This window comes from Centruroides vittatus, unplaced genomic scaffold, assembly GCF_030686945.1.
Source record: "Centruroides vittatus isolate TY-2023 unplaced genomic scaffold, ASM3068694v2 contig_596, whole genome shotgun sequence".
In the NCBI taxonomy this organism is placed as follows: Eukaryota; Metazoa; Arthropoda; class Arachnida; order Scorpiones; family Buthidae; genus Centruroides; species Centruroides vittatus.
In genome coordinates, this window is record NW_027122360.1 from 592,383 (window position 1) to 615,370 (window position 22,988).

At 40.9% G+C, this 22,988-nt stretch overlaps 2 protein-coding genes across 2 annotated transcripts in view; one reads left to right on the forward strand and one right to left on the reverse strand.

Annotated features, from left to right (window-relative positions):
- Positions 1–734: 734 nt before the first annotated feature.
- On the forward strand, positions 735–21,725 carry LOC136979215 (dual oxidase 2-like). Its single transcript, XM_067275157.1, is given in 32 exon segments — positions 735–962; positions 7,383–7,508; positions 7,583–7,747; positions 7,815–7,993; positions 8,067–8,271; positions 8,336–8,502; positions 14,613–14,673; positions 14,740–14,836; positions 14,905–15,004; positions 15,069–15,165; positions 15,904–16,085; positions 16,151–16,326; positions 16,392–16,513; positions 16,979–17,167; positions 17,369–17,482; positions 17,555–17,740; positions 17,743–17,759; positions 17,823–18,008; positions 18,076–18,298; positions 18,779–18,872; positions 18,938–19,146; positions 19,221–19,272; positions 19,390–19,550; positions 19,617–19,847; positions 19,917–20,010; positions 20,083–20,132; positions 20,204–20,485; positions 20,553–20,782; positions 20,846–21,004; positions 21,067–21,222; positions 21,294–21,422; positions 21,483–21,725. Coding segments are annotated over 32 exon segments (4,713 nt in total). The 5' UTR covers positions 735–811; the 3' UTR covers positions 21,606–21,725.
- LOC136979214 (ubiquitin carboxyl-terminal hydrolase 3-like) overlaps positions 21,692–22,988 on the reverse strand; it is a 42,522-nt gene continuing 41,225 nt past the window's right edge. Inside the window, exon 15 of the mRNA XM_067275156.1 lies at positions 21,692–22,974. Within this exon, the coding sequence (XP_067131257.1) occupies positions 22,850–22,974 (125 nt within the window). The 3' untranslated portion in view covers positions 21,692–22,849. The remainder of the gene's footprint in view (positions 22,975–22,988) is intronic.

Genomic DNA, 22,988 nt, shown 5'->3' on the forward strand with positions numbered 1-22,988 from the left:
GGCGAAGACACTATCGAATTAGCGCAGTCTTTCAATTAAAACATCCTCATTTTGAGAATTTTTACACGGCAGGCCTATGCCTTCAGTACTTTCGTTAAGCACAGCTTTGCACAACGTCCCTAACGGATATAGAAGTTTCGTTTATACTTCTAGTTTAATATTGTCCGAGATTTATACCTCGGACAATATTAAACTAGATTCCTCTAAAATCAAACAAAAGAAATTTAAACTTTTGAAAAAAAACGATCTGGCGCGAAAACCAAACTGACCTTGGGTGCCTCAATCCCTCGAACCGGTCCCGGTTTAAACTATATAAATGTAATTACAGTATATTGAAAATGTGTACGCGGACTGGTGACGCTCGTGCGCCACGGGTCGGAGAACATTACGTGCCTTCAGTAATCGTCCAATATTTTATTCTTAAAAGCATTCTTTCCGTGAAAGATTAGATGGATAATTTGAAAAAATAAACAATTTCCGTCTGTCGTAAATGTAAACGTATAATTTTATTTAATTATTTCAACGAATTTAAACGCTACGTTTATTTATTGCCAAGGATTTGCCAAGTTGTCAAAATAACATTTTTTACAAAATACGTTATTCGAGAGAAAAATAATAGATTAAAAAGTGGAAAATAGAGGACTTTCTCTTACTTTCGAAATATTATCGGTAACCAATAAGGCACCGACTGATAAAACTTCCTGGAAATTCGTTTTCCGAGAGAGGAAGTTCAGGAAGAGAAGTGTCGCCCCCATTTTGTTTTTAGTTCCTGGCCGTTCTTTTGTCATTCGGCCTTACGACGTTCCCGACGATGTATCGCAGATACCTGATCATCTTTGTTCTATGGACCACCGGCAGGGGTCAAGATAATCCCAATCCTCAACCCATCCCCTTAACCACCACCACCACCACCACCACCACCACCACTACCACTGTAGCCCCCACGACCACCACTCAAAATCGTAAGTATGGCTTTGTATAATTCGAATAACTTATAAACTAATCAAATAATTTTGAGAATTAAAATTTAATTAAATTAGAATAATGTATAATCGGTGCGACGAGATTGCACTCGGTCAATATTAACTGCGCCCATTTTAGGGGCGGTAGGGTGACGGGATGGGATATTTTCGCGGTAACTTTGCTACACCCGCAAGTACCTGTGCGTACGAGTTTTATCATTTATAATGCGTCATTTGTTCTCGAAAAGAGCGCGTATAAATCAAAGCGAACCGTCTGTAGCCGGGTAATAATCGGGGAAGTAGGGGAGGGCCGGAGGACGATCTACGATTTAATAGTCGGTCTCACACGTTTTTGCTTCGAGAAGACTGTTTTTTAGAAAGCCTCGCAATTCCAGGTTCGAGTTCCGAGCGAGTCGAACGGAGCCCCGAAAAGAGGTTAAAAAAAAGAGAGAAGTTTGACGCGGGAATACTACCCCATCTCCCTAAAATAGAAATAATTAATATTGACCGACTATACACCAATTACGAATGACAAAATTAGACCTTAACACAGGGATAATACAGAAGAGTGGTTCGATCCGGGTCTCGCGCGTACGGAAGCTTCGGAAACATTACGTAAATCACCATTCCACTCACTTTCTTGTATATTAATATATCGAGGGTCTGAAAGAGGTAAGGACCTTTCGGTCGAATTCCGAGAGGCCCTTCTTATAAATTATATAAGTGCCAGGAAACGACAGTCGAAATAGGAAATTGAAGCTAGATATTTATTTCGTCTGGCAAGACGTACAAAGGTATCCACGTTATTTCGTACAATTAAATGATTATTGAATATCGAAAAATAATTTTAAACGTTTTCGCCGAGAAGCAAACAATACGGGCGCTAATTAAGAAATAAGCGTGCAAATTGGCGAGCAGTTAATGTCTACGTAGCACTTTATTTTGGATTATGTTGCGAATATCGATCGTTTCGTGTTTTTAATACACTAAACATCACTTCAGAGCTACGTAAAGAAATTTTCATTATACGTCCTTTAATTAACGTTACTTAATATATAAAGGCTATAAGTTACGGCGCTAAAGAGATGTACGGAGATAACTTTAGCTTCATAAAAAGCATTCTCTCTGCAATAGAAATCAGATAATATAGTCGATCGACTTAAAATCATTTCAATATATTGAATAGTACAGAATATACATCATGCTCTATATATTTACCGTACAGATCAACTATTTGCCTACGTGTTAATCCAATGGTTCTCGACAAGCGTGCCCGTACTTTCCACACAAATGCCAAACAAATTCAAACAAACATTTAAAAGGCTGACTCTGTATCTAAATTTTCTTAGTATTTGCATATTTTTATTTGTATAAGAGTGTCTTTGATGCCGTCCTGGCTGGTCGGCTGACCTCCGAATTAATGCATACCGAAGATTTAAATAATGGAATTGTGGACGATGGTTTAACAGAGTTTTATTTTGTCTTATTTTTGAAAGAATGAAAATTAGAAATACAATAATGAAACCATAAATATAAGTCGAAAATATGTTTAGTCGCAGTTTTATTTGTATTTAAATAAAAGAAACCAAAAAACTTGTACTTTGGACAGTTTTGTTTCCTTGTCGATTTGGAAGCGTGAGTGACGCAAAAACAAATGTCGAATCGAAACTATTCATTTGTTGGAAAATACTGAAAATCGCAATTCTTCCTCGTGATTCATGCATTATGCAAAATCGAAACTTAAATCGAAAGCAATTTTAGTTGTTTTGTATAGTCCACAGTCGATCCATTTCGTAGTAAGATTTCATTTCTCGTTCTAAACCCCCCTTTCTTGATAGAATGATGTTCGATCCTTATCATTGTATATCATATTATTACACGTGCACAAATACACGCATAAATATATCCAAATATATATAAATATATCTTCTGGAAATCGATCGATTGGCGCCAAAAGATCAAATAAAATTCGATAGACAAATCGCGCGAATAACTTTTACCTACCAGTATATTTTATTATAATGATCCCTCGCCTCTTTAATTTGCTGGTCACACGTATCATTTGTAGCGGATGTAGAAATCCAATGGGGTACAGAATGGAAGCAATATGCCTTACAAAATTTTTTTCTATCCGGAGGAGGTGCCGCTGCGCTCGCCCACTCCCTAAATTACCTCGTTTGCGCGATATTCTCATCATTTTTTCCCCAATAAATCTTTCGATATAAGAGAGCGTACGCCATTATCCATTTCAATTATTTTCTTATGTGGTTTATTGTACAGTATTAGCGACATCTACATAATACGGAATCGTCTTTATATTGCGCCGATGGACCCTTCTTTAGGCTTTTTCCCTGGCCGAAATAAAATATTTTCTGCGAGTTTTGTTACCCAGACAAACTAATTATCATTGTATTATAATTATTTTTAATTTCGGTAAATAATTAGCCATTTTCTTCTTACAATTCATCCATTCAAATTAAAAACTATATTTTCGGAACAAGGAGTCGGTATAATGGAAAAAGTAACCTGATTTTTTATAAAAGATTCCTTTACAATCAGAAAGTTTTATTGGGAAAAATATATTAAACGAGACATCGTGTGGAAAGTCAGCGGTAGATTCATACCGGATGTAAGTCACATCCTTTCTTTAAACGTTTACTCGACTGTCGATTTAAAATGCTCATCCAATCGGCATCCGGCTGACTCAGTTCGTATCTTAAAAAGAAGAATAGACCAACAAAAATTTGTAGGAACACATTGCTAAGAGTTAAGATTATCTTTCGTCTTAATTGTGCGTAATATTATCGTCCAGCGTACATTATTTGTACGAAGTATCCACGAAAGATTGTTGGGAAAGTCGACCGATAATAATTAAGTTGTATAATATCTAACTCCCACTCTCTACATATAATTCCACCTTTCTATAAGTTAAGGCAGAATCGCGCCTATCGTTTCTGTCACTCCTCTTCGCTTAATTATAATTACGGTTAAACGTTACGTTTATAACTGTAATATATGTTGAGATTTAGACTGTAATTAAACGTTAAATTTAACTGCGTATGTGCCGAGGTGGCGACACGGGTCGAAAGGGTCGTGGCCAGTGTTGTTCCACCTTGTACTGATCTAGTACCTTTTTACTTATACCAGTACCAAGATACCCAACAACATTTTCCTAGTACCATTCGTGAAATCCTAATACCTTTCCTTTCAATTTAGTATCTTTCAAAAAATTCATTTTTAGTGTATATGTTTTTATTTTACTTTACTTTTGCAGTAAATAGATTTTTTGGGTTCTAATCTCTAACAGTTCCGACGCTAAACGATTGGTAGTGCTCAAAGTGATCACTAGTGGCGCGTGAACACCGATACGGTCAATGAACACCGAACATCGATATTAGTGTAATGTTTTGGATCACACTCCACTGGGGAGTGAAATCTCTACCTCCAGCCTCCACATAGTACTATATGAATTTAGCCTGTATGAATTTTGTATGTTACATTGTAACACTCTATATATTAAAATAAACAGAAATTGAAAAAATGATAAATTTATTTTTTATAAATATACTAGTATCCCGGGATGCCCCTTAGTGGGCGTTCTAGCTAGCAGCGGCAGTGTTATTCCGTGGTATAAATAATAAAATTCATATAAATAACAAATTCCTGTTACAAATAAAAATAATAATATACAGGTATACTGTTAATAAATAAATTTATACTATTAATTTAAATAATAGCTGAAAATTATTGCTAGGGACGCCCTAGCGATGATTTTTATTCGATAGCATTCATAGCGATTCTGTGACAGATATACCGGGCGGTTATAATTAAAGTTGCCTACTCAGACTTGTATAGAGTCTGTTCTCGTTGGCGTATTTTGATGAAACTTGGTATATATGTTATAGGGACCGTGGGAAAAAGGAAAATGCAAAAAAAAATAATAATTAGTTCAAATTTCTAGGTGAAAAAATGGCGCACGAAGAACAAGAAACACAAAATACGCAAAAGACTTATTCGCGACATTTGTTCAACGAGCAATCATTTGCATCAATCGCGTGTTCAAAGCGCCTTACAGGGTGTTCAACGGTAGCCCCATAGGGTTCTTGAGAAATTGCAGCAATATGACATGTTACGCTCGCTTTCAATTCAGGCAGAGTTCGTTTGCCTCCTCTATAGACACGATCTTTCAGATATCCCCATAACCATACGGACGGTTGTATACGTGATATATCGATATAAAAACAATGATTATATTCTACGAGTTTTTTCTGTACTATAATTACAAATGTAGTAAAAATATCTTTACTTTCGTATATTAACTTTTATTATCGTATTATTAAGATAATATACAGCGCTTATAAGCTTAGCTTTTTTTATTATATACTTCTCTACATTGAAGGATTTTCCTTTGGACGTCTATATCGCGTGTTTTAGGCATCCATTATTATAATCGGGATACCTCTTGAATATATTAGGAAGGTGGGGAGATAAAAGCGTTCACGTGTCATATCTGAAGAGGGATAGGATTTAATAAAAATGTTACTGGCTATTAACTTACAAGAGTTTATAAAACTCATCTCTACCCCAAAATTAAGCGTTTTGCCATTTTCTAATACAGTAATTAATAATATAAATGTTTTTTATTATAAAATATCATAACAGTGGCGCCACACACGATTTATTTATTAAATAGCGTATTTGATAACATAAAAGTTGTTTTAAAAAAAATTCTCTTAACAGCCAGGAAAGTTAGGCAACGAGAAGTAGGCATTGTAAAATAATTTCTTTACATTTTGTTCCATAGACTAGTCATACACTAAGTCGTATGCCACATTTCCAACGTTTTCCTATTATCCAGTGAGTTTAAGACCGCTCTGACTTTGGAATCACGTGCCCGATTCTCTCGCACGGCTGCCACCGCATTTTGTGGTAGCGCTAGTGAAATGTAAACAATACGGCTACCAATCGAGGATAAGGAGTGTGCGTATCTTTTAAACTTTATACAGTAGAGAGTCGAAAATCGGAATCAATTGGGGACTGGGGTTGTTCCGATTATCATTATGTTCGATAAAATATATTAGTACGAAAAAATATATTAACCTATCCGATGTTGAAATTTTTCTCCGTTGCGTGTCGCTTCGCGTTGAATTTTCGTCGATTTTAAGCCTAACGAAAATTTTTATAATAATAATCGAGGCTATCGTATCGTTAAAAATTATTTTTTTTTTATTTTGTACAAACAAAATAAATATATTGAAGAATATAAAAACATGAAAATTATACTTTACAAGTAAATCTAGTATCAAAAACGTGACGGCCGGATGGCCGAGCGGTAAAGGTGGCAGCCTACCGCTCTGGGGGACCCGGGATCGAATCCGAACGGGTCGAATAATCCCCAGGAATTTTTCGGGGGGTGGTCCGTTCGGATATGTCGGGCCCCGTCCCTCACCACCCGGTCGCCCCATTGTGGGCCTGGCCGAACCCATAATGGGCCTACTAAAAGAGGCCCTCTTGGTGCCCACAGGGCGGAAAGAGTTAAAAAAAAAAAAAAGTATCAAAAACGTTCGATTCAGCATGACACAGTCCGACTGAAAATCGTTCCGATTACCGGCGATTCCGATTACCGGCGTTCCGATTAACGACACTCTACTGTATTAAACTATGGTGCGAATATAAACGGGGAGATTATTATAATGAACAGAAAATTCTCTTTTACAAGTTTCCGGTAGAAAGCAAATTAATAGTTAAATGAATATCTAGTTAATTTTTACTAAACCGGGCAAGTAGGTAGGTACAGGTACAGTACCTAAATAGCAAACCCGGCCTTTAGATTAATAAGAGACCACAAGTGAACCGTTTGTGACCGATTTCATTGCCCGGACGAGTAAAAAGCAAAAATGTCCGTTTGTAACCGATTATCTAAGCATTTAATTGTAGGTAGTTCGGGAGATAAATGTGTAATTCGATTCTCTATTGTAGTTTTAATCGACGAAAGGCTAACAAATTCACAGCATCGGGCAGCCATTGATAACTCGTTAAGACAAGTAAAAATTATTACCAATGTCATTTGTCAAAGAGCAATATGCAAAATCCGTGGCCAGAAGCTTAATTATATAAAAACAAATATTGGCAAATAGGAGCACCGGCCACGACGGCTGGCTTTACTTTGTAAAGATGACGGTGTCCACCACACGCTCGCTTCGGGGAATATCGTGATTTTCTAGGCGTATCGTCGTCTAAATAGTTTATTAGGGACTACAAAGGCATAATAAAGGTAGCCGCTTACGCCAGTATTGTCTAGAGTTTGTAAACTTTTTTCATATCACAGCCGAACACGAATCGGGAAATTTTCTTGTTTTTCCATGCAAACAATACTCTTAACACTGAAAGTTTGGTTAAAAAATCCATTTTTCGTCTTAGCCGAGAAGAAAAATTCGATTCTGGAAGATCTACTGAAAGACGTCGACGACGATAGGGAACCGGTGGAATACGAGGGATACGACGGATGGTACAATAACGCCGCTCACCCCAATTTGGGAGCCGTGGGTAAGTCGCTTACCGGAGATAGTTTTTGCCGGGTGCGGTTGGCACGACGTAACCGAGTATTATTTTGTTAACAGATAGTCCTTTAATTCGAATTTTGCCACCCGCCTACGCGGACGGGTCCTACAAACCCGTGGAAACCAAAGATCGTCCCAACCCGATAACTCTCAGCGACGCGTTGATGAAGGGAGCTTCGGGAAATCACTCCAAAACGGGGAAAACCGCTTTTCTCGTCTTCTTTGGTAAGTTCCAGTTTGGAAATAAAGACGAAAATGCCAGCCACCTAAATTTTACTTTTATTTTGTTAAGGTCAACAAGTGGTAGAAGAGATATTGGACGCTCAGAGACCCTCTTGTCCCCCCGAATATTACAATATACCCATACCCGAGGGGCACGAGTACCTGAAAACCGGGCACAGAGAGATGCCCGTCCTACGAACGCGATACGCCGTGGATACCGGAAACTCTCCAAACAATCCCAGACAACAGGTAGGACGGTAGATCATTTACCTTTACCCGAATTCCCCTTCTTTCGATGGTACTACGTACTTTGTCGTTTCAGCTGAACGAAATCACCCCCTGGATCGACGGCGGGTTAATGTACGGCACGTCTAAGGCTTGGGCCGACGCCCTCAGATCCTTCGTCAACGGCACCCTGGCCGCCTCTCACGGAGGTCTGTACCCCGCCTACAACGACGTCAGATTGCCCATGGCCAATCCTCCTCCTCCCAAAGATCATTACTTGAAGCCAGTTTCGCGGTTCTTTAGTAAGTATGGTTAACCATTTCCTGTCTGGTGTCCGCGTGTCTCTATATACGTCTCTGGTTTCAGAGTTGGGGAATCCCCGAGGCAACGAGAACCCCTTCTTGTTGACCTTTGGGATTTTATGGTTCCGGTGGCACAATCGCATTGCCGAAACCCTACGAAATAAGAATCCGGGATGGTCGGACGAGCGGATATTCAACGAAGCCAGAAAGTGGGTCATCGCTACTTATCAGGCAAGTTTATTTATTTATTTATTTTGTAAAATACGGAAATCTAAATTTATAGTATTTACCATGGGCAAAAAATTTGCCAAGATTTTTCATCTGATTGGTGTGGTCGTCCCTCCGACCGAATGTCGATCATTTTAGAAATTACGTCTTGTCCGGATACTATAAATCGTCATCTTTCTAAAACAATTGAATCGTTGTCTGCAATGCCAGATTAAAGATTAAATACGGCCTAAGCCGAGAATCTTTAGATACGTGTTACCATAATATTACGGTGTAATATTATTACTGTACGCAGGCCAAGCTAGTGTTACGTTATTTTTGCGCAACATTATTCCTCCGTAAGAAAATATTAATTTGTTAGCGTAATGTTTTACGCTTCTGCGTACGTAACCCCCTCGACTTTGGTGGTCGAGTTTCGTGCGCTCAATATGGCCAATTTGAAGACTTTCTCCCTAAAATTGGGTGATTTAGTTGAGGATAAAAACTGGAAATTATAATTTAAGGTTTATTCTAAGATATTTTATGTTTTACGGCGTTATTTAGGACTTTCGAAGGCAGAATATTTGTTAATCGGACACAGGCTTTCTCGACACCCAACGACGAATTTCTGTTCGTACAAACCATCGATTCACGATTGTTTGTATGGCAGTGGCGTAGCGTAGTGGGGGCGGCAAGGGCGGCCCGCCCCGGGCGGCACTTTTAGGGGGCGGCAAAATTACACAATAAATAATAATATCTTGTAAAAATACCTAAATAAGGGGGCGGCGAAATTTTCCTCCGCCCCGGGCGGCTGACACCCACGCTACGCCACTGTCGTACGGTGCGGGAAAATCGTCGTTAGGGGGTGGAAATCCATTGTCGTTACTTTCCAATTATACGTAAAATAAAGTCATCCCGTTAGTGACTCGAAATTTAATTCGGACGTGTACGAGCAATTAGCGATTCATTTAAAAAGTATTCGAGTTACTTTTCGCACGTTTTAGCTTTCGAGATGCTTTATGCCAGGAAGGTTTTACATAGCAAAAAGGTGTTAGCGCGGCTACCTTTACCAAGTAAAAACGTAGCTGCGTTAAAGTTTATAGGGGGAGCTCTCCCCCTATAAACTTTAACGCGGCTAAAAATGTGGAGTTTACCGAAATATAATTTAAACGAAAATATTATTTATTTATTCACTATACATTTTTTAAAAACTCTTTCCGCCCTGTGGGCACTAAGAGGGCCTCTTATAGCCAGCCCATTATGGGTTCGGCCAGGCGCGCATTGGGGCGACCGGATGGTGAGGGACGAGGCCAGACATATCTAGACGGACCACCCCCGTCCAGATTCGAACCCGGGTCACCAGAGCGAGAGGCTGCCACCTTGACTGCTCGGCCATCCGGCCAGTATTCACTATACATTGAAAATGTGTATCCGAATTTCTAATTTTTTTTTTTTCGGATTCCCTTATTTCGATGAAGGGAATTGGCGAAAACAAAGTAGAAAATCCTTTCCGCAGACATCTCCCTGGGCAGATGGCCCAGGGGTGACGTTGTCGTAAATAAACCAAACCAGTACTACAATGGGGAAGCCCTACTCGGTCTCGTCTGCAGATTTGCCAACGTTCCGGATAGACATTTAAGGATTTAAAAAACTAGTCGAGCTCGCGCCAACTAGCGCGAGTCAGATATTCCAAAGTGACTAAGAACGGTATATTTACAGGGGCATCGCCACTCGTTTGTATATTTGTCGGCGGTAACCGTACGTTTTCGATTGTTTGTTATGGCAACGCAACACTTGGGCAATGTGCCTTCCGGGAGGTCTTTTAAGGGAAACTGGTCCCTATTTAGGCGTTACAGACGTGGAGAAAACCCGGAAAACTCCACGTGGCCAGACCGTCCGAACTAGGCGCGAACCCACGACCGAACTCCTAGTGTTCGGGGTACGAAGACTGCTTGGCCACAGGTGGGCCTGTTAGTTTTCGAACTTTCTATTCGAAAGGGTAAAATGCCTTCCATCTATAATCTGTCTACGGAGAGGGTCGGATGGCCGAGCGGTCAAGGTGGCAGTCTCTCGCTCTGGGAGAACCCAAAATAGAATTCGGACAGGGTCGAAAAATCCCGGGAATCTTTGGGATAGTCCGTCCGGATATGTCGGGCCCCATCCCTCACCACCCTGCCGCCCCAATGCGCGCCTGGCCGAACCCATAATGGGCTTGCTAAAAAGATGCCCTCTTAATGCCCACAGGACAGAAAGATTTTTTTAAAAAATGTCTGTCTACGAAAAGAATCAACTGGCTATTAACCAATCGGCATCGACCATCGATGACTTAGTTGTGGCAAGTTACCTCCGGTATCTTGCTCATTTGTTAAACGTGTCACCGCCGACATAAACAGTATCATCATAGTCGATAGATATATTGGCCAATAGCTGTAACGCTATTATTCTGGTTTAATAAATATTTCTGCCACTTCGAGCGCTTCGATAGCGGGTAGTCTTAAGTTTGGCTGGAGTATAGGGAGAGTCAGCTGAAAACATTCGAAATTCTTTTAATATATGAAATTTTCTCGTTTTTAACTCGGATATTTCATTTGTCATTTTTAAAGGACCGCTTATAACTACTTTAATTCGCTTTCGAACATTATTTATTCGTAAATGTCGTTAATATTTATATGTCTATTAACTGTCACTTTCACGATTTTAATCTTTAAATTGATTAGACTGTTTGTTTGTTGCTTACAATTTGCGCTCATTTTAAAATATTTTTGGGGGTTTTCGTTAAGGGCAAGAAAACAGTCAAAAAATTTATAATTAACCCTCTATATACAATATTAATATGGGATGTCTTCGGGTTCCCGAGAACTCTGAATCGGGAAGAAAAGAGAATGATGAGAATTATATAATCTAATTGTGGAAATGTATAAGTGTTAAACCATGTGTTAAGATAAAATAGATTTAAAGTGTTATAAAAAAAGAGATTTAGGATGACTATGGAGTTTATCGAGGTTAAGCCCATATCTGTTTTTTTATTTATTAATATTAGGTAAATTATTGTAGTTTGCAGCGAGAGAAGAGCTATGATATGCAGCGCCGGATTAAGCCTCTAGCGGGCCCTAGACAAAATTTAAATTGGGGCCCCATTTAAATAAGTTGCATCTAAACAAATCTTATATAATGTGACATTAGCGTAGCTAGCATGGGTGACACCCATAACTTTTTAACTCTTTTATAAAACACTGTTGAATTGTAATATCTTCGCACTCGAGCAACTTGAACGCTATATCGAATATGCGATGTCGCGACGTATAAGTGTAGATTTAGAAAATAAATCATAACCATCCATACATCAGTACTACCACGAGACGCGGCCCCTAGGAATATTTCTAGATGGCGCGAGAGATCCCGTGGCATACATTACTTCTGACGCACGGGTGGCTGTTGACCTTTTTTTTTTTTTTTTTTTTTAGGCAATGGCTAGTCGAGCGGAGCTTAGTAAGAATTGTTAAATACAGCCTTTTCTGTCCTATCGAATTTCGATTCGAGTTTCGAAATCGAAACAGCGAAATCTTCTGCACTGAAGCCGGGCCCCTCCGGATTACGGGTCCTAGACATTTGTCTACTTTGCCTATTCGATAATCCGGCCCTGATGATATGTGTTGTTCACAATTTATATTGTGTTTATTAATAAGATAGAAAGAGATTAAAATTGATCCAAAAAAGTTAGGAACAGCTTAGAGAGGGAGATTAAGTCAGTAGATTTAGTTCTTGGATTTCAAATATAGACAGTCAGAGAAAAAAAGAGGAAATTCCAACTATTTAGACAACATATTCAACATATTTACAGACACATAATTACTTAGTTGATTAGATGATGAGTTAGAGGTTGACAAATAAAATAGGTAAATGTAGGATGGCGAGAGTTCAGACAGTATTATTAGATATTAACAGTGATAGTGATTAATGGTGACATGGAGGCTAAAAGAAAGACATGTTAGTGATATTTTAAACCTATATAAATAAAGGACAGGTGTACGTACCAGGCCATCAATAAATCTTCATTCGTGTTCTACTTTTAATAGTGCACAATATTATATAAATTACCAAATATGTAGAGCCAATGAGTGTCATAAGAAACGTAATTTCTCATCATCCCAAATACTATTTCTCAGTATACTAAATCAAGTGAAATTGTATAGCACACTTTATGTAGTGTTAAAGTTAATAAATTATTTAAAAAGTAATTCGTCTTTATCTGAATTAAATTTCTATGGCTATTTAAATGTATCATAGGATGAGCTATGGTTTTCCTAATTATATTGACATACATATGTAATAAACCAAAACAGTAAAATGCAAATTTATTTAATAAATAGGTAATGGTAAAATAAGTAAACAGATATATTACACACAGAACATTATATACAAAACGTTCATTCACAATATGTAGCAATATAACAGTTTTAAACGTTATAAAAAAGCTTCTTGTCTTGTAATTGTTGAAACTAACATCTCAAATACTATAGTAGAGATCAGGGCCGGATTTACCAATCCAGGGGCCCTGGGCACAAATTCGGTGGGGGTCCGCCCTTTAAGAGTAGGCAAATTTGATGATTTAGAAAATTTACACAAAATACTGTACTTTCAATTAGATTTGAACTAGGAAGTTGTAAATTTCATTTAAAAATACGGTTATTGTAAACATACATATATTTTATTGTGTAAAACTAATTATTTTAATTTAACTGAAAAATGCCTATGTGAAATTTTTTCCCGAAATTTTCCGATGTTTCATAGGTTTTTCCCCGGGTTTGGTTCTCTCTGCCTGTTGCCCTAATGATTAGGCCACACTAGACTGTCGCGGTAATAGAAAAAAAATTATGTTTAAACATAATTTTTTTTTAGTTTTATGGGGGCCCTGGGCACAGGCCCCCAATGCCCTTATGTAAATCCGGCCCTGGTAGAGATAACAGAGACTTATCACAATGCTACTGGTAACACTAAAATGACAGAAGATTGCATTCTGATGATAGAAGTGTCATTTTTATGTTACCAGTAAGTGTGATATGTCTGTTATCTCTACTACAGTATTTGATATATTAGTTTTAACAGTTTTAAATATCTATTTAAACCTGGATAAATTAAATCGAAAATAGAACTATTTTCGATTTATCTACATCCTCATCTGTAATTTAAAATCATATTATTATTAATTTTTTTATAAACCAAATACGCTTCTTTCTTTATACATGATATAAAATTAAAAAATGTAATTATGAATAAGATTTTTTGTCAGAACAGTAGAAAAAAGTTACAGAAACGCATGAAAATGGGAGTAGATTAACGCCAGCCCATTACTCATAGGCTACAAGACTAACGCCAGCTATCGCCAATCTGACGCATTAACTCTATTTGAGAGCATAGCGCAAAGACCAATGTAACTATTGATTCTGGTATTATGGAAGCTTTACATTCTAGTTAAAAGCACGATTCTTTACAGTTAATACAGCTATACCTGCTATAAAAAATTAACATAATTAACGGAAAAAATCGTTGTCATCTACCGAAATAAAACAAAATAAAATTCGCATACTGCCTGAAATATTAAGACCAGGGAATATGCCGGTAGGTTTAATCGAAGCCACGTCACGCGGGACGTTGCTCTCGAGTAAATTCTTTTCCGTAGACAGGCTATTAAAATTTTTGACGGACAGACATCGGTGGATTTGTGAAAAATAGATTTTGTATTTAAGCCGCCGAACCAATCCACGCTCGGCCCACTGGTTCGCGATAGAGACGATTGGTAACAAGTTTCGTGACGATTCCTCCATTTCCGGTTTTGCCGCTTGTTTTCTTCAATCGAACTTGGACGGAAACGACGTCCCGTCGAATCGTTTCCAAAATGACCGAAGTCGCGCGACACAACTCTCGTTTAGAGGACAAATCGGTACGCGAATACACAGACTAAAAAGAAAAAAAGCGCTCGGATGTCCGAAGGAAGGCACTTTCGGTGTTTGGCAATTCATCTTACCAGTTTGACCTATGACGTCGAAGCTCGGTCCAACGTAAATAAAAACAAAAAAATTTAGTCAGATTTAATACGTCGCGTAGCAATTTTCTCTAAAAGTTTTATTTTGCAGCACATAGTGGTGGACGAGTGGCTGCCCATGTGGTTGGAGGATAAACTGGACCCTTACAGCGGTGAGTTTTTTATTTACGCACGTCCCGAATTTGCCCGAAAAAGTCTAAGTTTTCGTTGTTTTTAAGGTTACGACAGCAGCATAGATCCGGGCATTTCGCACGTCTTTCAGTCGGCGGCCATGAGATTCGGGCACACACTGGTGGTGTCGGCGGTACACACCCGGTAGGTTGCTTTTTCTTTGAGACGTAAGTGTTTATGTAGCGTAAACGGGGACTTGTTTGCGGTGGTAGCTCCAAGGCTCCGGACTGCGAAGTGGGTAGACAAATCAAGGCCGGCGGTCACCACAGATTCAAAAACATCCGAACTTGCAACAGTTTCTGGAACCCTCAGGTACGAATTGTCCGGGTAGATCGGTCGACGCTCGGTCACTTCTCACAGAGATGGGCTTTTGCAGGATTCCGTCTTGGAGTCGGGCATCGACGAAATTCTCATGGGTCTGGCTTCGCAACCGGCGGAGAGGGAAGACAACGTCATCGTGGAGGATTTGAGAGGTAAGTCGGTGGGAATTTTCAAATTGCAGCCCAACAACGGGCATAAACCCATGTAAAACTCGCAACTCCCTTTTCGAAAGAATTGTATCAAAATCGGAGATAAATTTTGCGGTGCCAAATATTAAAATAGTCTAGATCAGGGGTGGCCAACATACGGCCCGCGATTAATTTTTCAATATTAGCTACTTAACTTCCAATAATTGGTCGAATGAATTCGCGATACTTCGTTTTTTAAAAAATTCCATTGTAGAGATTTGCAACGTTTGTATTCGTCTGTTATAAATTTACACTATTCGAAGAACGAAAGACCCCACACTCACTGAAACTCGTCTGCCATTCCGCCATGCCACTCCGTTTATGCTGACGTGTGACGCGCAGCGCCGCCTGCCTGTTGACTTATTTTTTTTGCTTGTACATTTCTTCGCATTGTAAAATAACATTGCGCATGCGCCAGGAACTTCTATTCGAATAAACCTGACCTGCCGCCCGGGTCAGCGTATTTGTATTTAACATGAGATTTAATTTTAATATTTCGTTCGACCCTCGAAAAAATTTTTCCTTCCAATCCGGCTCGCGAGCAAAAACCGTTGGCCACCCCTGGTCTAGATATTCGCCGGACGGCGGTTTGTTCACAAAGGTACGTAAATGCAAAAATAGAAACCATCCCCGTGCAGACTCCTCGAGACTCGAGTTTTTGATAATATCCTGGAAGAGACGATAATATCGAGTCTTTTGCAGGGAACGTGTTCGGCCCTCTGGAATTTTCTCGGAGAGACCTGATGGCTATTAATATCCAGAGGGGCAGGGATCACGGACTGCCCGATTACAGGACGGCTCGAAAAATCTTGCTCCCCGAGAAAGAGATCATCGACAACTGGAAACAGATGGAGAGTGCCATCTCTTCCAGTTTGGACGCCAAGGTGAGTCGGCTTCCCCTAACGGTGGTAAATTGTGAACGGAGACGGTGATATTCCCCCGCACGCAGGGCCTGGTAGAACAGATGAAGAAATACTACAACTCCACTAGAGAGATCGACATCTGGGTGGGAGGCCTACTGGAAACTGAAACGTCTCCCGGTCCTCTCTTCAAGAAAATCATCAAGGATCAGTTCAGAAGAATAAGAGACGGCGACAGATTTTGGTTCGAAAACAGAAACAATAAGTAGGTGCCCGAATTTCATTTTTAGAAGTAATTTTCCAGAGAGAAATTCCATAAAAATTTTTCAGATTGTTTACCGAAGACGAAATCGACCGAATCAAGCGTCTGACCATCTTGAGCGTGTTGTTGGAGGTCACCAACATCACCAAAAAAGACATCCAGAGCAATCCTTTCCTACTTCCGTCCAACGGTAGGTGTACGAGGTGTGACAAATTTAATCCCCAGAATGCACCTTTAAGTCACTCGAACACACCGGACTTTTTCGTAGCATCTTCGCCACGTGCCACTTGCAACTGTAACGTTTCGGTAACGTATTTACCCGTTTTCACACACAATTTAATATTAATAAGTTGCTCTGAAATTGGGTAACCCATTTTTATGCCGAAGAGTACACTCGGATAATCATTACCTCGGCAACAGCTAATTAACAACTATCACTATCGGCTTGAAATTTATGCGCGTATTAGTTCAAACATGTTCGAACACGAATGCGCGTGTCATTTCGATATAATTATGTCACTACGCGCCATTCCGGAAATTAAAATGTCGCACCTCGTACTTCAACTTTTACGTAGCGTACGAACGCTGGACGTTACGCCACGGTTTTGGCCGACTTAAATACAACGGCTTGACGGAAAACTTCCTCTCCCGGCAGAAAACCCGGGTCCCGCATGTCCAACCTTCGACTTCACGTATCAATCGGACAACGCCTCCTTTCGATCTCTACCCCCGCTGTCTCACGACCACATCGAAAGTTGTAGCAGCGTCGAGACTTTCGACTACTTCAGTGGAAGCCAAGTGTCTTACGCATTTACTTTCTTATCGCTGGGACTTTTCGTCGTGGGTAAGTTTCCCTAATTTTTCCAAAATTAATGCTAGGCTAACACATCGGGTGACGAGGCTAAAGCTCGTACTTCGTTGGAGTAGGGTGAATAGCAACGCGGTGGTTTCGTACGATACCACGAAATACCCGGGGAGACGGGGTGGACATCTGGCCGGAATTGACGAATATTTTCGGCAAAATACATTGTTTAATTTTTCGTAGGTTGCGGAGTGGTTTTGGTGTACTTGGCCAGGAAGCGGGAACGAAGGCTAGCCGCGCACAAGAAAATTGTGAACGAAGCCAAGCGCGAAACACTAGGACCGGATAACATGTTAGGTAGGCTCTAAACGTGAACTATAATCAAACGAAAGGTGGTCGACCGACCGGGATCAATTTTTATATCCACAGTCAACGAATGGGTGGGGAAGAAGGAGAAGCTGCGGCAGATCATCATCCGGACGGACAAGAATTCCAAGACCATCGTTATTCAGTTGCTGAACAGACAAGTGATTCGTTCCATCGACCTGAAACACGTGGAAACGGTGGAGATGCAAATCAGCGAGGGCGCGCACAAACACTTTTTGCTGTTTCGAGTGCCAGAGAATACGACTTGGTCAGTTTCGGTTGTGTTTCTTTTCTTTCCGTTACGGGTTTGAGCATAGACTTTCTTTTGCAGGTGTTGAGTTTCGACATGTTGGAAGAAAGGAGCGTGTTCGTGGCTAGATTAGAAGAGTATTTAGGTGCGATAGGAGTGGGAAGACAGAAAAGAGCGATCAGACTTCCGTTCATGTTGAACGACGCCATAACCAAAGCGCATCGCCAGAAGCAATTGGAAAAGTTTTTCAGGGTAGTGTTCGCCCAGGTGAGCGTTTTTAAGCCGGTTTCCTCCCGATATTCTCGCTTTCCGGGCGTTAATCTCCGGTTTTCAGGCTTTCAACATCCAACACGATCAAGACGAATTGTTGAAGCTGGACGCGGCGCAGGCCAAAGAAATAATAAACACGGAATTAACGCCTCACGAATTCGCGGAATCTCTGTCCTTGCGTCCCGACGCGGTGTTCGTTCAGCAGATGTTCGCTCTGGTCGACACCGACAAGAACGGATACATTTCTTTCCGGGAATTTTTGGACATGATCGTCATTTTTGCTAAAGGTAAGAACAAACGTTTCTAATTACTCTGGACTCCAAGGCCGCGGTAAATTTACAACCAATGGGGTATATCTAGTATACGGCCGTGCCCTTTATGGATTGTAAATACGGACACCCTTCACCAATATTAATTCCCGAACGACCTAGAGTCGGTTAACTGTGTTCTAGCTACACCCGCCAAAACGGATGAAAGTAAATTTATCCAAGCATTATAATTTGTGGACGGTAAATCCACGAAAACCAAAAAGGAGCGTCTAAAGATTAAGATCGGTTTATCCCGTTACACTTCCGTTCTTCCGACGTTTGGGCTAGGGTTGCCATATTTTAGGAATAATGTTCCGGGACGCTTGTTTTATCTACGCACGATTTGATCCGTCATTGTTACAGTAACAATTAAACGTTCCACGGAAACTATCGCGATATCGCGTAATCACCGCTTGGGTTTTGTGCCACTAGGCGATGGCAATTATTTTCGCCCCGCAGGTACGCCGGAAGACAAGGCCAAGCTTATGTTCGACATGTACGACATCGACCATTCGGGACAACTTTCCAAGAAGGAATTCGCCAGCATGATCAAGTACGTCGGTACCCGAAAGGCCTTTCGTCCGCTCGGCGCCAGTCTTAACGCACCTTTCCTTTCAGATCCATGTTGGAATTGGCCAATCAGAATTTAACTACCGAACGCCTGAACCAATTGGTGAACAGCATGTTCAAGTCGGCCAATCTGCAGCACAAACAGGACCTAACCTTTGACGATTTCACCAAACTCTTAGGAGATTACCGCGAAGACCTGGGATACGTTCAACTGAATTTCGACGGTACTCCTCTTAAGCATTTACGCGCGGGCTTTCGCTCTCCCGCCGAAATTAATTTTTCCCCGGCATTGCAGTCAGCGGATTTAACCCCATGCCCCCCAAATCGGCAGCCCGGCAGAGTGCGGTCTTCAGGGCTCACGAAACCATCTACCGCGCTTACAGGTAACCCACTCGAATTAGAAAGTCACTCCGTACCCACGGACTGACGTCTGTTTTCCTCGCGCTCTAGTTACTTCGGAGGGAACGACCCCGTTAGACTGCCCAACCTAAAACTCCCAGCCAACTGCAAGTTGAAACGAAACAGGAGACTTACCAAACCACCGCGTTTAGACAGTTGCTGATCAAAACCATCCGATTTGTGGAAAACTACCAATTGCACATCTTCTGGTCGGTGCTCTACACCTTTGTGGTCTTCGGGATTTTCGCCGAGAGAGCCTACTGTGAGTCTTTTGTCCGTCCTTAGATCTTTAACCGGGATTGGGGCTCAGGGTTTCCTTCCTCGCTAGATTACTCGGTGGAGCGCGAGCACGGAGGACTCAGGAGAATCGCCGGTTACGGGGTGACTGTGACCAGAGGAGCGGCCAGCGTCATGATGTTCACTTACTCCACCATTCTGTTGACTATGTGTCGCAATTGCATCACCTTCCTCAGGGAGACTTTCCTTCATCGCTTCGTGCCCTTCGACGCCACCGTCCAGTTTCATAAATACATCGCCTTTTGGGCTCTCGTCTTTACCGGTAAGTTTCCTCTTTTGTTAACCGCACCCGTACGGTTTCTATTATTTACTTTATTTCGTTTTTTTTCAGTCATCCACACCGTCGGTCACGCTCTGAACTTCTACCACATTTCTACGCAGACGGCCGACGATCTTACTTGCCTCTTCCGCGATTTTTACCACGCGTAATTTATTTATTAATTTAACCATGGCCTTTGTCTATCGGTTCTCTTCACGCTAATTTCTTTGAATTTCAGAACCCACGAACTGCCAAAATTCCATTACTGGTGTTTCCAAACGATAACAGGTAAATCCACAACCGAGAGTATAACAATTATCTGTGGCGCGTTTAAGCGTTCTCGTTACGCCCATTTTCAGGATTGACGGGTGTTTTTCTGGTCATGGTGATTGCCGTTATGTACGTCTTTGCCATTCAGTACTCCAGACGACACGTTTTCGACGCCTTTTGGTTAACTCACAATTTATACCCCGTTTTATATATTTTGATGGTTTTGCACGGGCTGGGAAGATTGGTTCAGGATCCCATCTTTTATTACTTTTTCCTGGGGCCCTGCGTCCTCTTCACCGTCGACAAACTGATTAGCGTCAACAGGAAGAAGGTAGAAATTGCCGTCATAAGAGCCGAACTCTTGCCATCCGGTAAGTTTTAAGCCTTTCTTCTAGTGCGGAGAAACTGTTTTGTGAAAGCGCGCGCCGGTATTTGCAGGCGTCACCATGTTGGAGTTCAAACGACCTCCCAACTTCGAATACATGAGTGGACAATGGGTCAGAATAGCCTGCCTCCCTCTCAACGAAAACGAGTATCATCCCTTCACTCTGTCGTCCGCTCCTCACGAAGAGAACCTGACCCTGCACATTCGCGCCGTCGGGCCCTGGACCCTTAATCTGCGAAGGATTTACGATCCGGCCAACGTGGGTTCGCACGCTTATCCCAAAGTGAGTAACCGGTAATTCGGTCCGTAAGGCGCTCCCAGTTACTAAAATCCTCGTGTTCTTCAGATATTTTTGGACGGTCCTTACGGAGAAGGTCACCAGGACTGGTTCCGTTTCGAAGTGTCGGTTTTGGTGGGAGGAGGGATAGGAGTCACTCCTTTCGCCTCCATTCTCAAAGACGTGGTGGCCAAATCCGGCAATCGCGCCAAAATTCCCTGCAAAAAAGTGAGAAAATTTTAAATATTTACCTTTTCGTAAAGGCACTTTTCTATAAAGAAAAATTCCAGGTTTACTTTATTTGGGTGACGAGAACTCAGAAGCACTTCGAATGGATGCTGGACATAATCAGAGACGTAGAAGCGAAAGACAAGAACGATTTGGTCACGGTTCATATATTTATCACGCAGTTTTATCAGAAATTCGACTTGCGCACCACCATGTTGGTGGGTAGATTCAATTTTTGATTTCTTCGTTTCTCGGTCATTGGCCCACTGATTTTCTCTTTCCCTCTTAGTACATTTGCGAAAGACATTTCCAGAGAATTTCTAATCGCAGTCTCTTCACCGGCCTTCAGTCCGTCACTCATTTCGGTCGTCCCAACTTCTTCGCCTTTTTCAACTCTCTTCAGCGGCAGCATCCGAGCGTAAGTTGACAATTTTCGACACCACCGTTCAAAGCGGAGTTTCATGGATTTAAATTTCAGGTGACGAAAGTGGGCGTGTTCAGTTGCGGACCTCTCCCCATGACCACCAGCGTCCAGTTGGCCTGCGAACGACTGAACAGGAAGGACGGAGCGGCATTCGTTCACCACTACGAAAATTTTTAATGATTTTTCTCGTGGACGTTTTCCCGAAAATGTACTCGAGTGTACCTTCGAAACCGTTTGCGAGTTCGCCAAAAAAGTACCACTCGTACATTATTAAATAAATTTATTGTTTATTTTAAACCAGTCTAAATGCACAAGATTCTCTCCTCCACGTCAATCTAGAATTAATCGAAAATCGGTGTAGGGAGTTTAATACCCGAACCATTCGACTGTTTTAAATTTATAAACGAAAAGAAAACCCAAGGAAAATTCTAAACGAGCTCTAAGTACAAATGAATCAGATTTAATAACAAAAAATTCTGCGATTCAAAAAACCTTACAATACTGTTTAACTTCTCCCCCTCTTATCTTCCACGCTAGTGGAAAGCCAGCAGTGTCTACTATATATATACACACACACACCATATATATATATATTATATATATATAATATATATATAGTTAAAAATTGGTGCCGCACTCCAAAGATTCGCTAAATACTTTTAAAATTATAAACGAAATATAAAAAATAAGATTATTTTAAACCAAATGCATTTAAATACCAAACTATACTTCGGGTGCTAGACGATAAGCGAATATCTTGAACACACCACTTTTTTCCACACGTCCTCCGATCGACACTCCACACAGCCTAATAATAATAATAATGTCTAACGAAGGTATAATGAAATCGACAGCGAACGACGTCGTCTTCACACCATTAAAAAAACAGCCTGCCAGAGGCGTAGAGATCATAAAACGATAACTTGCACAAAAAACGATCGACACTGATTTACACTTAAGGGAATGGATGCCCGATAAGATTTCCTTTTTTAAATACATATTTATTCCCCGTCTGAAGTTGTAATGAGTAAATCTTCGCTTGGCACCTTTATGTTAACTGGATGGAAATTACAAAATAACGTATCGTTCTTCGATGAGAGAAATGGCAAACACAGTTCGAACGGCACAGACGGTTGCAGAAAAGCACACGACACTGAATTTTCCAGTAAAAGCTTCCCGCTCCAAACGGGAGGATTTTGTTAATGTACACTATGACGAACACAGACTTTGGAGTGTTGTAATCTCACTTTTTTTGTGTGTGCGGCAGAAAGGGAAGATTGTACCAATCTATACTAAGAGTGGATGTGGAATCTAGGCAACGTGGCACTTCGTCCTCCGATTAATGGGAACGAAAATCGGCCGAGTTTTGGTCGTTAAGAGTATTTGGTGCAAGAGTTTCGTCTCCGGAATCTCACTCCAACCTATAGGCTAAAGGGTGTCAAGTTGACTTCTCGTCTAATGTAAAACAAAATATACGCTTTACAGTTGGCTACGGTCTCTTCGTCGCTCAAGGTGACTGTGCTATCGTTAAAATGATGCCAGCAGCCTGTAAAACGAGAC